Source organism: Pagrus pagrus, assembly GCF_965226575.1.
Source record: "Pagrus pagrus genome assembly, chromosome: 9".
In the NCBI taxonomy this organism is placed as follows: Eukaryota; Metazoa; Chordata; class Actinopteri; order Spariformes; family Sparidae; genus Pagrus; species Pagrus pagrus.
The window spans coordinates 1657603-1675253 of NC_140193.1; the positions used below are offsets into that span (position 1 = coordinate 1657603).

The 17651-nt window shown below is 41.6% G+C and overlaps 1 protein-coding gene across 1 annotated transcript; it reads left to right on the top strand.

The window, feature by feature from the left end:
* The first annotated feature begins 2195 nt into the window (after positions 1 to 2195).
* Positions 2196 to 16808, top strand: marco (macrophage receptor with collagenous structure). Its single transcript, XM_084362188.1, has 17 exons — positions 2196 to 2364; positions 2752 to 2923; positions 4853 to 4915; positions 5343 to 5423; positions 5679 to 5741; positions 8740 to 8820; positions 9057 to 9119; positions 10332 to 10412; positions 10795 to 10857; positions 12159 to 12239; positions 13231 to 13317; positions 13533 to 13577; positions 13672 to 13752; positions 14407 to 14442; positions 14846 to 14884; positions 15073 to 15237; positions 16428 to 16808. The coding sequence occupies exons 1-17, from the start codon at positions 2245 to 2247 to the stop codon at positions 16556 to 16558; spliced, it is 1452 nt and encodes a 483-aa protein (XP_084218314.1). The 5' UTR covers positions 2196 to 2244; the 3' UTR covers positions 16559 to 16808.
* Positions 16809 to 17651: the final 843 nt, after the last annotated feature.

Genomic DNA, 17651 nt, shown 5'->3' on the forward strand with positions numbered 1-17651 from the left:
CATTTTACTGTCAGAATAAGAAAAGTTTAAAATGACTTTCAAGATTGCTTGCATCCAAACACAGGAAGTAATAAGGAGATAGAGAATGACAAAAAAGAAGAACTCTGTTTTTCAGTCACTGCACGTTGGCAGAATTTCTTCCTTCTTCTCAGCGTTTGGTGGTGTTTCTTAGAAAACGATGATTTGACCAATTGAGCTGCGAGCAGAACAGCAGATGTCTTGACTTGTTAAACACAAGGAGAGCTAATGAGATTAAACTACATTAATTTGTTTGTTTGTTTTTGTTTGTTTTTTTATTGCAAACAAACAGCACACAGTTAGCTGGTCGCTAACTTTAAAAGCTGGTACTGGACAGATAGTGTGAACAGAATGTGTGCATGTAAACAGGAAATGTTCTCACATCACACCCTGAAGAATCAAGAACTGCATGGAAACTATTTGCATTGTGCAAGAAACTAATATCATTAAATTATTATCAAAGAGATTGTTTTATTTCTCAGATTCATCATCTGTTGGCAGAGGTGGGAATTGTGGAGTCATCAAGTCATCTCCATGCCATGTATTTGTTCTGCTCAGTCACTGAACCAGGTGCATTCACTAATCAGCTCACCTTCCTGGCTGAAGAGCTGTGCTGATTGGACTCAGCTGGTTTAGTGCATGAACAGAACAAATACATGGCATGGAGATGACTTGATGACTCCACAATTCCCACCTCTGTCTGTTGGTGACATTCATGTTAATCTCTGTTGCTTTACAACACATCAGCAGCTGCTGTTAAACCTGAGAGTGACTGAAGTGACAGTCAGGACCAGCAGGTGGCAGCAAAGTGTCATCCTTCCTGTTCGAGAGGCTTCCTGAGAGAAACACAAGGGTCCTGCTGTAAATGTCTCCTAGGATTAAAGCGACCGCGCCAACATTTTAAAGCTTTTTAAAAGAGTTTTTAACAAGTAGGAGAACAGAAAACACAGCTGTGCATAGGTGAGATAATAAATGAGTCTTTATAATAAATTAAAAGTCTCACAAAATAGGAATATAGCAAATAACTAGACGGTCGATGGAGGGCGACCCGTCCTGCCATCCCTGAGCAACTTTATCTGATGAGCTGGGAATGAGACTCAAAAATCTACTTTTTTCACAAAAAGCACCTTTGAATTGATGGTATTAATAAAGATTTAAACAAAATCAAAATTAACTCATAATTGTTGGATTTTGTGTCATTGTTATATCAGTATTTAACGGTGGCTGTTTACCCTGACCCACGCTTGTACATATGTATAGTGATATTTGATTCTGCAGTAAAATAATCAAATGTAAAAAGTAGCTCATCTTACCTCGTTGTCCGCAACTCATTGTAACACCGTTAAAATCATTCATCAGTGTTGCAAGAGGAGATGGTATTTTCAGTTTTGCTACTTGGCCGATGCATTTCCTGCACAAATCTGCTGCTACCACCTATTAATACTGCACAGCTGCTATTTCTGCTGTTACTGTAACAATACAGCAGCTAAAGCTAATGATGCTACTACTGTTACTGCCACGACTGCTTCTACTACAGCCTCTATGAGACTGGGGTGTTGCAACAGCTCAAAATAAGGAAATATCTTATCTAATCTACTTAATTTTCTAAGATGAAATGCAAACAAACTAAAACAATCATCATCGTCTTCCTCTCACCCTGCTGCCTCTCATGCACTCTCATCCACCTCTGAACCCTTCAGAGAGGACAGTAGTTCACCTCTCAGTCACAGTCAGTTTGCTCTGGTGTCACTTTCTTGACTTTTCTGCCGACAAAAAGAAACCCATCTCCATTTCCTCCCAGGTTTTTTTAAAAATTTTTATTGTGATTGACAGCTGACATTTACGCTCGGAGCTTTGCAAATGTATAAAAGCGTTTGTATCAGCTGGATGAACCGGGCGACTTTTTGTCTCCTGAAATGACTTTTTTTCCCTCCCTGGATGTGTTTTCTGAGGGAGGCTGATCACATCCTGTTGTTTTAAATGTTTCAGATCTGAAGCCAGCGAGGCCCAGAAGACCGTGGTGTTTTTACATTACCGTTATTTACCTCGTCCTGCAGACCGCCCTCAACGGCTTTCTCATTTATGAAGGTAACTGCATATTATCCTTTAGATGTAATATATTGAAAAGAAGGGACGTGAATGAAATTACTGATAAAATGTTATTTTTCCTCTGTCTCAGTTTTCACATCGCAGCCTTCACTGTCTGGCCCTGGAAAAAAGAGGCTGATGTCCAAACACATTTCTCTGGGTGGAGAAGAGGATGACGAAGCCCTCCAAACTCTGCTCCGAAACAACAGTCAAGAAACCAAGACCCTGAGGAGCCACCTGTGGACGCTGCAGAGCCAGGTCCTCCTGATGTTTATACCTTTAATCTTTATGTAACTCTTACAGACACAGGTTATGCTGCCGTTGCTAGTCGGTGCAGATATTCATGTTACTCACAAGATGAATCTTAATAACTAATAATAATAACTTGTGGTGCTGGCTTCTTTTTACTCAACTGAAACAGATAAAGATGTTGAAGATAAGTTATACATCAGGTTGTAGTTGTATTTGCTGTCAAAGATCAGAAACCACTTCCTGTTTTGGGCTGATAAATTCAGATGAAGTTATCAGAAAACGAACACTTCCTTCACTAATAGTAACAAAAGTCACATAGTCTAACTTTAAAGCTAGTCGTGATTAGTTGCTTTAATGTGACAGTCATGTTTCTGTTGGTTGCCATGACAACAGGTCCAGAGCATGTGTGGAGAGGAGGGTCAGCTGGACCGACTTAGATCGGACCTGAAGCTGCTCAACACCAGCACCCACAACATGGATGACAAACTGAGATCGGACCTGGAGCTGCTCAACACCAGCACCCACAACATGGAGGACAAACTGACAAACATCAGCCACAAAGCAGGTGGGATACACACCTGTGTGTATGTGTGTGTGTGTGTGTGTGTATGCAAGTCCCCTCTTGGCAATTCCTTTAAAATCATTAAAGAAACACATTTGAAGTAATATTATGGTAAAATACCTTTAAAGAAGATTTTCTATCCTATTTTTGTTTTTTCAAAATGACCAGAAACAGAGGTCCCCTCTTAGATAGTGAAGAAATGTAGTGTGATGTTGGCAATATTGACGTGTGTGTGTGTGTGTGTGTGAGCGTGAGCATGTGTTTTTCTTTTTACGACTCATTTCTGCTTTATGCAGACATTTTAGACAGTACTCAAAATTTCAGAGGGCTGTTTGAAGGTTGAGAATTGGTTTTAAAAGGTTTGGTTAAAATTTGGTCCTCTTGAAGGCAAGTGTTGCCACTCGGCAGCCATCTTGGCAGTTATTCTGGGCTAACAACACCAGGTTCCTATCTAAATGAATGGGAAGAGAACCAGAACGTCACTGAGACATAGAAACTGCTCATGTAAAGAATCAAGTTCAATGAATTGGCCGCAAAACTTAAAATGCTTTTTTTAAACAGATTTTTGCTTTAAGTGGTTTGTCCTCTATCTTAAAATGTGGGTTTAGGCATTTAGTCTCTGCCAGGCATCTCTGGCAGGAAATTCAGGAAATGTAAATGCTGAGCTAATATTCTCACAATTTCCACAGAGCACTTTCAACTTGAATCGCTAACAGCAATAGCAAATGGCAAGTGACAATTCATAATAATCAAATGGGTTATAAATTTGACCAATAAATCAATTCTCACCAGACTGCAATTGTTTGTAAGTACAAATCAATGTCTACTCCTGTAGTAGACTAGTGAGGTTAGATGTAAATACTTTAGGCTGAGGGTGAAAGATGTGAATCTCAAATTTTAGCACTGGCCAAATAATGTTGAAAGTAATATTGCACAATTATGAATGATTGCCAACGATACACTGCCTCACACGGGGCACCATATGTAGTGCTTCATGCAACGTTAATAGGGAGTTTTGGGTTAAGTTTGGCTTTCAATAATTATTAGTGATTATCAGGGATAATTATTAGTTATGATAAATAATAAGATCCAATTTACGTTAGATCACCTAGGGGCACCACCCTTGAAGAAGGGAAAAGATAGCCAATTCACCAAATCAGTCTCAGAAAAAGGTACCAAACTGTTTGTAACTCTGATTAATAATTAACTTAACTACAACCAAAATGACCATAAAAGGTAGTAATGGTTGAAGGATTTTGGAGTAGAGTAGAGGTTGGCAACATTCACTCTTGTACAATATTAAATGGACAGCATGAAGGTTCAAAAGTATTTAACACAAAGATGAAAACACACAATCTATCTAACATGTAATATATACAGGTGTGTGTGTGTGTGTGTGTGTGTGTGTGTGTGTGTGTGTGTGTGTGTGTGAGCATGAGCATGTGTTTTTCTTTTTTACGAGTCATTTCTGCTTTATGCAGACATTTTAGACGGTACTCAAAATTTCAGAGGGCTGTTTGAAGGTTGAGAATTGGTTTTAAAAGGTTTGGTTAAAATGTGGTCCTTTTGAAGGCGAGTGTTGCCACTCGGCAGTCATCTTGGCAGTTATTCTGGGCTAACAACACCAGGTTCCTGGTGTCACTGAGACATAGAAACTGCTCATGTAAAGAATCAAGTTCAGTGAATTAAATAAGATTTAAAATGTTTTTTTAAAACAGATTTCTGCTTTAAGTGGTTTGTCCTCTATCTTAAAATGTGGGTTTAGGCAATTAGTAGTGATGGTTGGGGTTAATGGGCTAGTAATGAGGGTCCTCACAAGTGAAGCAAGACAAACCTGAGTGAGGACATTTTGGCCAATAGTCACAACTAAATTTAAGACAACAACCTGGACTGAATTTAAAAGGCAGGCCGTTTATGTGTGTGTGTCCTCAGGACTTCCTGGTCCTCCGGGTAGAGATGGACCATCAGGTGCACCAGGAGTGAAAGGCCCCAAAGGTGAGTCAAGCTGAAGCACTTAAGATAAAGTTGAAGTTAAAGTGTGGAAGGTTTAACAACCAAAGATTTCCTCAACTACAACAAGCTTTCTGTCACAAGCATCCTAACTATTACAAAGTTGTAATTCAGGAAGTAGAGAGTCTTGTAAAGTTAGAATCAGAATTTTACACTTTCGCTGATTCTGTTCAGCTGGACTCACATGTGACTGAAATATATTAATTAGCCGTCAGTTTACATTGACTCAAGTACTGTATTTAATTCAAGGTACTTTACTGAAGTTTTTCCAAATATCTTACTTTTTACTTCTGTACATTCTGTTTCTTTAGTTTTAAATGTGCAGCCGGCATCATCACTGCTAGTTTGTATTAATCAGCAGTAAGTCATCATAAAGTGATCAGCGGTTACATACCTGTATTCTTCTTTCCAGGTGACAGTGGTGTCGTTGGACCTCAAGGACCAAAAGGGGACCAAGGACTCAAAGGAGAACGAGGAGAGCCAGGAGCTGCTGGTCAGATGAGTTTCATTATGATTATTAGTGGAAAAATATTCTTGTCATTGTGAGTTGGAGCATGTTTTCTTGAAAAAATCTCTTAAATGACACCATTTACTAGAAATAAAGGTCTGATTTTTACACATTTGTCAGGAAAAACAACCATAAACTCACAAAAGTGAAGCGTCTTCAAAAATATTTTTATCTACATGTATCATGTAAAATTTCACTAAAAATAAACCAGAGTTCACTTTTTTCTGTGTGTGTCCCCAGGACGTCCTGGTACTCTGGGTAGAGATGGACCATCAGGTGCACCAGGAGTGAAAGGCCCCAAAGGTGAGTCAACCTGAAGCATTTAAGATGACAACTATAACTATAACATTTTTGTTTATAAATCCGTTACTCTGGCAGTGTCAGAGACTCTGAGCCAGAAAACAACAACAGAATAAAAGTTTCTGAGTGTAAAAGTTAATTTCATCAGGACAGATTTAGCAGAGGTGCATGTGTGCAGCAGGAGGCATTAGCTTTCAGCTGCAGGTCCGGCAATGATGACCTGTCTTCATCTTTTGTATACTCCCTTGCCACCCATGTTACCGCTCTTGTCCCACTCTAGTGATGATTTGTGTAGCAAATTGTAGAGATGTGTTGTATAGCTTGTAACTTGAAAACTGCACCAACTGTTGTTAAACAATCCCCGGGTCTGCACCATCTGTTTCTGTGGACAGATCAGTGTCAGAGAGCATTTCAATGATTCAAAGACCATCTGACCTAACCTCCTGTCTTTGGTCACCCCGATAAGTGTAACACCTTTGTTGTCTACACTGATGCAAGTTTGACAGGTCTTGGAGCTGTCTTGGCACAAAGATCTGATACTTCCAGAGGTGGGAATTGTGGAGTCATCAAGTCATCTCCATGCCATGTATTTTTTCTGTTCATGCACTAAACCAGCCGAGTCCAATCAGCACAGCTCTTTAGCCAGGAAGGTGAGCTAATTAGTGAATGCACCTGGTTCAGTGACTGAGCAGAACAAATACATGGCATGGAGATGACTTGATGGCTCCACAATTCCCACCTCTGGATACTTCCTCCCAAGAGCAGGTCATTGCTTATGGAAGTCACTCTCTGTCTGGCACAGGGCAAAATTACTCTACCACAGAATGTGAGTGTAGAGAAGTGGTCTGAAGTTTAGAAAGGTGGAGAAATGATCTGGAAGTAAAATCTTTTGTGGTCGTCACTGACCGCTCTTCATTGCTGTGGGACTTTCACACCAGAAAGCTCCAGGCTTATTCGCTGGGTGCTGCATCTGCAGGAATTTTCTTTAACGATTGGGTATCGTAAGGGTAAGTAAAACAATGCACCCAATGCTCTATTGAGGAACATTATTCCGGCATCCCTGGCATTGTATTCACCTTCCCTAGCATGGGATGAAAAATGTGTGCCCTTTCCCCTGACCGATGAGGATATCTGGAAGGCTCAGAGGGACAATCCAGAATACCAGAAATTGTACGGGGCCCTGCTTACGGATGACTCATCATCTGGTAAAGCCGACTCTGTTTTTGTCATCTTGGGGGATAAGGTTTACCGGAAAACTTCACATCCAGACCGAGATGACCTATACCAGGTGTATGTACCAGAGTCACTTCGCTCTGTTGTCCTGCAGGCATACCACGATAATCCTTTGAGTGATCATTTCGGACGATATAAAACCCAGCAAAGGATTCGGGAAGTTGCCTACTGGCTGAAAATGTGGACTGATATTGGAAAGTATGTCAAGTCTTGTTCTGTTTGTCAGAAATACAAGCCTAAGTCCAGGAAAACTGCCGGCTTACTCCAACAGACCGTAGTAACAGAGCCATGGGAAATGCTAGATGTGGACCTTGTGGGTCCTCTGCCTCGTAGTTCAGTAGGAAACACACAATAACTTGTTGTGGTTGACTATTACACTCGGTGGGTTGAGTTGTTTCCATTGCATAATGCTCAGGCTTCCCCAGCCAGTAAGTATCTGTGGAAGGATGTCTTTACACGTTGGGGTATCCCAAAGTATTTCCTGTCCGACCGTGGACCTCAGTTTCCTTCTGAGGTTTTCAAAGAATTACGTGATAGTTGGGGAGTTGTCCATAGTTTCACATCTGCCTACCATCTAGACTAACATGACAGAGCGCATCAATCGCTCTCTAAAAAGCACAATAGCTTCCTATGTTGGGGAGAAGCATAAAAGTTAGGATCGTTTCATACCAGAGTTGCGTTTTGCCCTGAACTCTGCAGTCAGTGAAATCACTGGCTTTCCCCCAGCTGAGCTATTGCTTAGAGGGTCTTTGAAGAGACCTTTTTACGAGAGATCTAGAGCCCTCGTCCCAGGTCCCACATGCTCTGAAGGATGTTCAAGCTCTTGTTGAGTCAAATCTGGAATGGGCGAGAAGAAAACAGGCTCAAACTTACAATAAAAACAAGAAATATCAATTACAGAGCGAAAGACTGGGTCTGGCTGAGGGCCCATCCCTTGTCCAAGGCTTCCTAAAATTATACTGCTAAAATTGCCCCAGGGTGGATTGGCCCGTATGGCGTCATGGAGCAGGTAGGTCCCGTGAACTACCGGATTGTGCTCGAGGATACAGGTCAGGACCTGCGGGTGGTTAATGTGTGTAACTTGAAGGAATGTCACCCAAACGGTGCTGAGGTGGAGGCTCAGGAGCATGAAGCTCTCAGGCGTATCTTTATGGGCAGTGATAATAGTGATGAGGATGAATTTATGGGTTTTTTTGTGAACTGATAATGAGTATAACCTCTGTGTGTGTGTGTGTGTGTGTGTGTGTGTGTGTGTGTGTGTGTGTGTGTGTGTGTGTGTTAACACACCTAGTAGGTGGTGTTTTTATATGGGGGTTTTTATAAACTGTGTTTATTCTTGAACCTCTTGAAACCCAAGCCTCTATACACCACACGTCATTTCACTGGGGCTTGTAGGAGCACATTTCAGTTTGATTATCCCCGGAAGAGGCATTTGTTTATTGGTGTATTGTCCATGTAGCTGACATTGGGCATCCCTTCTAGATTTACATGTTTTTTGTTTATATTGTTATGTAGGTTGGGCTGGCCTGTAAGCAATTTACTGCCAGTACCGCCGCATACTTAAATCAAGGTACTTCAGCTAAGTTTTTCCATTTTATTCAGCTTTACACGTCTCAGAGGCAAATATCTTACTTTTTACTCTACTTCTGTACATCCTGTTTTTTTAGTTTTAAATGTGCAGCCAGCATCATCACTGTTAGTTTGTATTAATCAGCAGTAAGTCATCATAAAGTGATCAGCGGTTACATACCTGTATTATTCTTTCCAGGTGACAGTGGTGTTGTTGGACCTCAAGGACCAAAAGGGGACCCAGGACTCAAAGGAGAACGAGGAGAGCCAGGAGCTGCTGGTCAGATGAGTTTCATTATGATTATTAGTGGAAAAATGTTCTTGTCATTGTGAGTTGGAGCATGTTTTCTTGAAAAAATCTCCAAAATTACACCATTTATTGCAGCCGGAAGCTGTAAAATATCACTAAAAATAAACAAGATTCTGAAAAAAACACAAAATGATTTAAGCTCCATTTTAAACACTGAAAAGGAATTTTTCCAACATTGGTTTCACTTTGTGTGTGTGTGTCCTCAGGACGTCCTGGTACTCTGGGTAGAGATGGACTATCAGGTGCACCAGGAGTGAAAGGCCCCAAAGGTGAGTCAACCGGAAGCATTTAAGATGACTATAACTATAACATTTTTGTTAATAAATCTGTTAGTCTGGCAGTGTCAGAGACTCTGAGCTAGAAAACAACAACAGAGTAAAAGTTTTTGAGTGTAAAAGTTAATTTCATCAGGACAGATGCAGCAGAGGTGCATGTGTGCAGCAGGAGGCATTAGCTTTCAGCTGCAGGTCCGTCGATGATGACCTGTCATCTCTTGTCAAACGGCCGCATGATGAAAACCAGCTGATGGATGAGCTGCAGCCATTATTTCACAGAGCCTCGCAACTAAGTCAGAGCACTGACATTTCCTGAATGAGATCTCTATCAGAGCTGGACTTTTACTGAAGCCGACACATTACAGAGTCTGAGGCAGATGTTTTCTGTAGGTCGACCCCAGAACACGGCCCCAGAACAGAACCACGAGACCTTAATGAAGCTTACAGTTTGTGTTAATGATCTTTAGCAACCTTTGGGTGTGGTTACCTTAGATGTTTGTCTTTAGTCTGTTGTTTGTTCCTGTTTAATATCAGTCTGTTTAACACTGTTGTCTCCAAACAGGACAGTTTCTAACACTGAGGTCATGTCCTCTGATATTTTTAGGAGGTGAATCCAGTAAATGTTGACTCAGTATAATTAAGTTCTGCCCATTTTTTAACAGCCGCTGGTCGAACTGTCCTGCAGTTTTCTGTGTGTATTTTGGTGACACCATGACCTCTCCTTTAAGGCTGCTGTCAGGCCAAAATTTACACTGGTACAAAATCTAATCAGCAGATTAATTTTGCACTTTCTTACATTAATTTTGCTGAGTGTATTTCCAAAGGAAGAACTGGTCTCGACTGCACTGACTCTTCCTGAAACAGGTCAGAACAGGATGAACTTTGTCTTCGGCTCTCAGAACAACAGGAAGTAGAGAGTTTCGTAAAGTTAGAATCAGAATTTTACACTTCCGCTGATTCTGTTCAGCTGGACTCACACGTGACTGAAATATATGAATTAGTCATCAGTTTACATTTACTCAAGTACTGTATTTAATTCAAGGTACTTTACTTAAGTATTTCCAAATATTGTACTTTTTTACTTCTGTACATTCTGTCTTTTTAGTTTTAAATGTGCAGCCGGCATCATCACTGTTAGTTTGTATTAATCAGCAGTAAATCATCATAAAGTGATCAGCGGTTACATACCTGTATTATTCTTTCCAGGTGACAGTGGTGTCGTTGGACCTCAAGGACCAAAAGGGGACCGAGGATTCAAAGGAGAACGAGGAGAGCCAGGAGCTGCTGGTCAGATGAGTTTCATTATGATTATTAGTGGAAAAATGTTCTTGTCATTGTGAGTTGGAAACATGTTTTCTTGAAAAAAACTCTAAAATGACACCATTTACTGCAGCCGGAAGCTTTGAGATTAGAAACAATGGTCTGATTTTCACATATCTGACGGCCCTTGAATGAAACATATGTGACAAACATGTTTGTCAGGAAAAACAACCATAAACTCAAAATAGTGACACTTCTTCAAACATGTTTTTTTTCTACATGTATCATGTAAATTTTCACCAAAAATAAACCAGATTCTGGAAAAAACACAAAATTCATTAAGCTCCATTTTAAACACTGTACTGAATTTTTCCAACATCGGTTTCACTTTGTGTGTGTGTGTCCTCAGGACGTCCTGGTCCTCCGGGTAGAGATGGACCATCAGGTGCACCAGGACTGAAAGGCTCCAAAGGTGAGTCAAGCTGAAGCACTTAAGATAAAGTTGAAGTTAATTAAAGTGTGGAAGGTTTAACAACCAAAGACTTCCTCAACTACAACAAGCTACAATTCTGTCAAAAGCATCTTAACTATGAGGTCTTTGTTAATGAATCTGTTAGTCTGGCAGTGTCAGAGACTCTGAGGTAGAAAACAACAACAGAATAAAAGTTTCTGAGTGTAAAAGTTAATTTCATCAGGACGGATGCAGCAGAGGTGCATGTGTGTGCAGCAGGAGGCATTAGCTTTCAGCTGCAGGTCCGCCGATGATGACCTGTCATCTCTTGTCAAACGGCCGCATGATGAAAACCAGCTGATGGATGAGCTGCAGCCATTATTTCACAGAGCCTCGCAACTTAGTCAGAGCACTGACATTTCCTGAATGAGATCTCTATCAGAGCTGGACTTTTACTGAAGCCGACACATTACAGAGTCTGAGGCAGATGTTTTCTGTAGGTCGACCCCAGAACACGGCCCCAGAACCGAACCACGAGACCTTAATGAAGCTTACAGTTTGTGTTAATGATCTTTAGCAACCTTTGGGTGTGGTTACCTTAGATGTTTGTCTTTAGTCTGTTGTTTGTTCCTGTTTAATATCAGCCTGTTTAACACTGTTGCCTCCAAACAGGACAGTTTCTAACACTGAGGTCATGTCCTCTGATATTTTTAGGAGGTGAATCCAGTAAATGTTGACTCAGTATAATTAAGTTCTGCCCATTTTTTAACAGCCGCTGGTCGAACTGTCCTGCAGTTTTCTGTGTGTATTTTGGTGACACCATGACCTCTCCTTTAAGGCTGCTGTCAGGCCAAAATTTACACTGGTACAAAATCTAATCAGCAGATTAATTTTGCACTTTCTTACATTAAATTTGCTGAGTGTACTTCCAAAGGAAGAACTGGTCTCGACTGCACTGACTCTTCCTGAAACAGGTCAGAACAGGATGAACTTTGTCTTCGGCTCTCAGAACAACAGGAAGTAGAGAGTCTCGTAAAGTTAGAATCAGAATTTTACACTTTCGCTGATTTTGTTCAACTGGACTCACACGTGACTGAAATATATGAATTAGTCATCAGTTTACATTTACTCAAGTACTGTATTTAATTCAAGGTACTTTACTTAAGTATTTCCAAATATTGTACTTTTTACTTTTTACTTCTGTACATTCTGTCTTTTTAGTTTTAAATGTGCAGCCGGCATCATCACTGTTAGTTTGTATTAATCAGCAGTAAATCATCATAAAGTGATCAGCGGTTACATACCTGTATTATTCTTTCCAGGTGACAGTGGTGTCGTTGGACCTCAAGGACCAAAAGGGGACCGAGGACTCAAAGGAGAACGAGGGGAGCCAGGAGCTGCTGGTCAGATGAGTTTCATTATGATTATTAGTGGAAAAATGTTCTTGTCATTGTGAGTTGGAAACATGTTTTCTTGAAAAAATCTCCAAAATGACACCATTTACTGCAGCCGGAAGCTGTGAGATTAGAAATAATGGTCTGATTTTCACATATCTGACGGCCCTTGAATGAAACATATGTGACAAACATGTTTGTCAGGAAAAATAACCGGAAACCGCAAACTGCTCTGCAAAGGCCCAGTAGTCCCCTCCGTATTTGTTACCATAAAGCATCTATAAATGTGATATACATTATTCCCTGAGAAATTAACCAAACTGTTGAAAAACAGCCATCTCGCAATGTTCAAGAAAGTGAGAAAAAACTCCTGGATCAACACCAATTGTTCAACATTGGAATTACAACCTTCTCCTGCTCGGCTCATCAGCCGAGGAACCACAGCACCTTTTCTTCATAGACTGGTAACATTGACCTGGGCCTAGATAGCACATAGCATAGCATAGCACGGCTAAGCACAGGACTTAGCACATCTGTTCAATCTATGTGTGGTCACTGTTTTGGTGTTATTGTGATCTCAGGTCAGGTTATTGGTAGTTTGCTTAATATTGTACAAGAGTGAATGTTGCCAACCTCGACTCTGCAAGGACTCCAAAATCCTTCGACCATTACAGCTGTTATGGTAATTTTGGTTGTAGTTATCAAGTCAATTATTAATCAGTTTAGTACCTTTTTATGAGACGGATTTGATGAATTGGTTATCTTTTTCCTTTTTCAAGGGTGGTGCCCCGAGGTGATCTAATGTAAATTGGATCTTATTATTTCTCATAATTAATAATCATTAATTATTATTGACAGCCAAACTTAACCCAAAACTCCCTTTTAATGTTGTATGAAGCACTACAGATGAGACGATCTGCACAGCTTGCATTTATTAGAATAAAGATGTGAGCCCAAAAAAATAATGAAATCATCACTCTGTGTGTTTGTGTGAATGCAGGTACCAGCGGTCCACCCGGGCCCCGTGGAAACCCAGGAGCTCAGGGACTGGGTACAAAGGGAGCAAAGGGAGACACTGGAGCCCAAGGTAAGGCTCTGGATATTGGTTGAAGAGATCATGGCACCAAAGTGGAGGTCAAAACATCCTGAAATAATTCTTTAATCTCAGAGCTGCTGACACTTAAATAAAACTTGTAGTGTTTCAGGACTTTAATCATCTTAATGCTGTTTCAGAGATCAAATTATCTGTGGTTGAACAGCAGCCAGACTTTAATGTCTGACTTCTGAATCTTGTCCCTTCAGGCCCTCGTGGAGACAAAGGTGACAGGGGGAGCACTGGAGGAAAAGGTGCCTAAAGAATCTTTCTTGCTGTGTATATATATGTGTGTGCTCATGTGTGAGGTACTAAATGCATTTCTGTTGATTTGTTGTTCACCACCAGGATCTCCTGGGGTTCCTGGAGTTCGTGGCTCCGATGGACGAAAAGGAGACCCTGGGAGCATTGGTCCACGGGGACCTCCAGGTCAGCTGCACACTATTATATGTATTTATTAAATGTCATGTGGGTTTACATGCCATGAATACGCTTCAAGAGTATAAACTGACAGAATATAACAAACGACATGAAAACGAGTGTATTTTTTATGCGTGACCAAAATTACCACTATAATGTAGGTATACATACAACATACGATTTATAATACACTTACAACAAACTAACACTGAATATTGTTGAATTAGTTGCAGTAATTAGTATTTAGTTTTAGCACATTGAAGTTAAACTTAATGACTTAAAATAGATGTACATTTTAAATAAACTTTAAATTAAGCACAAAAAGGAAAAGTATACTTGCACTAAGGTTTCTTTACCTCAATTATATTTTTGATACAATTCAATATACTTTTTTCTTTATGAGGGATGTGTAAACGAAACACAGCACATGAAATCACATTAAATTAACTTCTTCACATGTGAATTCCACATTTTAACATGTGAGCAAAAGTTTTAACATGTGAAAATAAAACACTGTAATATGAATGAAAATGTCCACATAAGAAATTCACATTTTCACAGGTGAATTACAGACGTTGCTTTTACCTTTAATCCACTCGTGTTTGTTCGTTGGTTTCCACTCGGTGTCTTTCATCAGATCTCATTTTGTTGTCTTGTCACCAGGTGTAGCGGGACCTCCTGGTGCCAGAGGAGCTCAAGGTAAGTCTGTGTTCAAGTTACAGGAAACTTGATTTAGACTCACGTTTCTTCCACATGTGATGAGCTGTACAAAGCATTTAAAGTTGCAGAAAACATCAGAGAACAGCTGAACTCAAACTTGAACTTTCCAAGTTGTATGTTTCCTGATGGACGGCAGCTCTGTGTTCCACTCTGTGTGTGTTTGAGGCAGAAAGAAAGACGGATGAGTTTATTTAACAAGATTAAAAATCTGTTTAATGTTGCACCTATAGATAAAACTGCAGCATTAAAACATGTGTGGGTAACAAATACAGTATCTGCAGTATTATTCTCAGTTGATGGTTTACGGTCATATAAATTCATGTCAAGTGTCAGTTTGGTTTGAAGATATATTTGAAATGTTTTCCCTCCACATTTCTTCCAGGACTTCAAGGACTCAAAGGAGCCAAGGGAGATGCAGAAAGTAAGTCTGCACAGGACTGATGTGGTCAAAGAGAAGGAAGCTTCAACCTTGAGGCTCGTGTAGAGAGAAATTTGAGGTTTTTCTGAATCATTCAAACCAGTGGCAACGTAGGGGAGTTTGAGGGGAACTGCAGCTGAATGAACTGGTTTCTGTACTTGTTTCGTAGCTGCTCCTTTGTGTCTCCACAGTGGTCGTGCGTCTGGTGCCGAGCGGACGCCGAGGGCGAGTGGAGGTGAAGCACAACGGAGAATGGGGCACCATCTGTGACGACAGCTTCGACACCAATGACGGGACGGTGATCTGTAGGATGCTGGGCTACACCAGAGCTTCTTCTGTCTTCCAAGCCGAAGCAGGTAAGAAGTCTGCTGCCTTTAAAGCTTGTTGTGTTCATTTTTATTTCATCTGTAGACATTCATTCTTCTGGCGCCAAGCCTGAAGCCTCGCTCCAGGGTCAGTGCCAGGTGGGGAGTTTGACTGGGGGGGTAAACCTGCATGTTTGTGGAGAACCTGGTGCTAAATCACTTGCAGGCGACCTGATTCTGGGTCAAGGTTTCATACTTACAGTAGCAGAGCAGCTCCTTTGCTGCGATCTATTGAAAGTCAGCCCTTGAGTCAAGCGTTTGTCGGCCATTGGCGCCGCCAATGGGGCACGGTGCCAAAAACTTTCTCGAAACATGTCCACACCTCCGGGCAGGGAGGGGAGTGTGGGCGGACAGGCAGGACCGCCGAGCTCCCCTCCCACGGTGGTGGTCCGTCGGACTACCAGGAGGGCAGAGCAAAAAAAAGAATAAAAAATCCATAAAAAGTCCACACCGGAGTACCAGGGGCAGGAGACTTAAAAGGGACTACCAGGGGCGTGAAAGTGGAAACGGACAGGGGCCTGAAGTTCCAGCCGGTGCGGCTATAGGGGTGTAGCCCAGGGAGGGGTGCTTAAGAGTGGGTACGCAGGTCCGGCTGGTGGGCAAGGTTCCTGGAGGGTCTCCTCACCGAGGGTGAGGTCCCCGGGTGAGGGATTCAGGGTGACTTGGGTCAGGGTTAGGGGTGAGATGGCTGGGCCTCTGGAGGGACGTGCTTGGGGCTTGAGCCTGCCCGGTGCTCCCCTGGTTAGAGTTAGGTGCGACTGGCCGGAACTACATTTATACTACACCGAACTACATTTATACTACACCGAACTACATTTATACTACACCGAACTACATTTATACTACACAGAACTACGTTAATACTACACAGAACTACGTTAATACTACACCGAACCAAGAAAAGTTGGTTTTCTTAGGGTCTCCTGGATGTTCAGGACAAATTTCGACCCAATCCAGTGAAAAATAAGACGTTGCTGAGGTTCAGAATAAACACAGATAATCACAAAAATTAATTAAAGTGTATTCGGATTACAGCTACAGGATTCTGCAGGATCCCATGAATTTAATAGTTTCAACATGAATGTTTCAAGATAATCCCTGACATGAACTGGGAAAAGATTTTGGGTGAGTTGGCGTGGAGTGTCCCACGTCTGACTCTTAACACTGCTGTTCTTCTGCAGGGTCCGGTCGGATCTGGCTGGATGACCTGGGATGCACAGGAACAGAGTCGAGTGTCTTCAGCTGCCCACATGCTGGACTTGGTACCCACAACTGCGGACACGGCGAGGACGTAGCGGTGCAGTGTGTCTAGAAATGGCACCAACGAAGAAGAATGGTGTTTCAGCCATTGATGGGTTGACTGGCAGGCTCAGTCTCACGGGGGATATAAGTCACAGAGCTGCACTGCTGCTAATGATGTTCACAGCTGGTTCTTATTACATATTCATAAAACACAGCATTTTAAATTGCATTCAGCTCAGTTTCACTTTGTAACCAAACGCATTAGCTTAAATGAATGTAAACAAAAATCGTGCGAATAAAACTTTGTGGAATAAAACTCAGCCTCCGATCATTGCCTGTCTCTCTGTCCTCATCAATCCTCCTCCCCTGCTGCTCATCAGCGTCACATTTACTGTCACCTTCAGTCCACGGCAACATCACCACAGAAGATTCTGCAGAGGTCAGCGAAGATGAAGAGGTCACGTTCAAGGACAGGAGCTGTGCTGAGGGATGATTTCTGACACAGCTGGCTCAGGCACTTTTTTCCCTGATGCCTCTGGGAACAAACTGTAGATGCACATGTCGAGCTCACATCAAATGGGATCACAGTGACTGAACACTAACATGGGGATTAAGTCAGAATTATATTGTGAAGGTTTAATGTCCTGTGCCACCGATAGAGAGCGGGACACACAGAGCAGGACGTCCAGCTTTTCAGCTGCAGTCTGTGGTGAAATTATCTGAATGTCAAACATCAAACCACAGATATGTTGCAACTACGTTTCTTCAGGTTCAGTTTTCAGTGATGTGACAACGCTGTGTTTATGCTCCTGAAAGGTTCAGGTGCAAAAACTACTTGGTTAGAGTCAGAAAAAGATCATGTTTTGACCCAAAATACCTGATTCTGTCACGACAAATTGATAGGATGTGACTCCGGACACAGAAACAGACAAAGTGAGGGAGAAAGACAACAAGACCTGTGAAGTGAAATGTGAAATGTGAAGAATATAGAATGGTAAATGGTACATTGCGCATTTTTCGCACGTACACGTCATCCAGAACATCCAGATAGCAGTGTCAGACGTTCAGCAGGAAACCGTCAGCTGGTTTCACCTCTAATAACGTTTTCCTACGTAGAGTCACACACACACACACACACACACACACACACACACACTGATAAG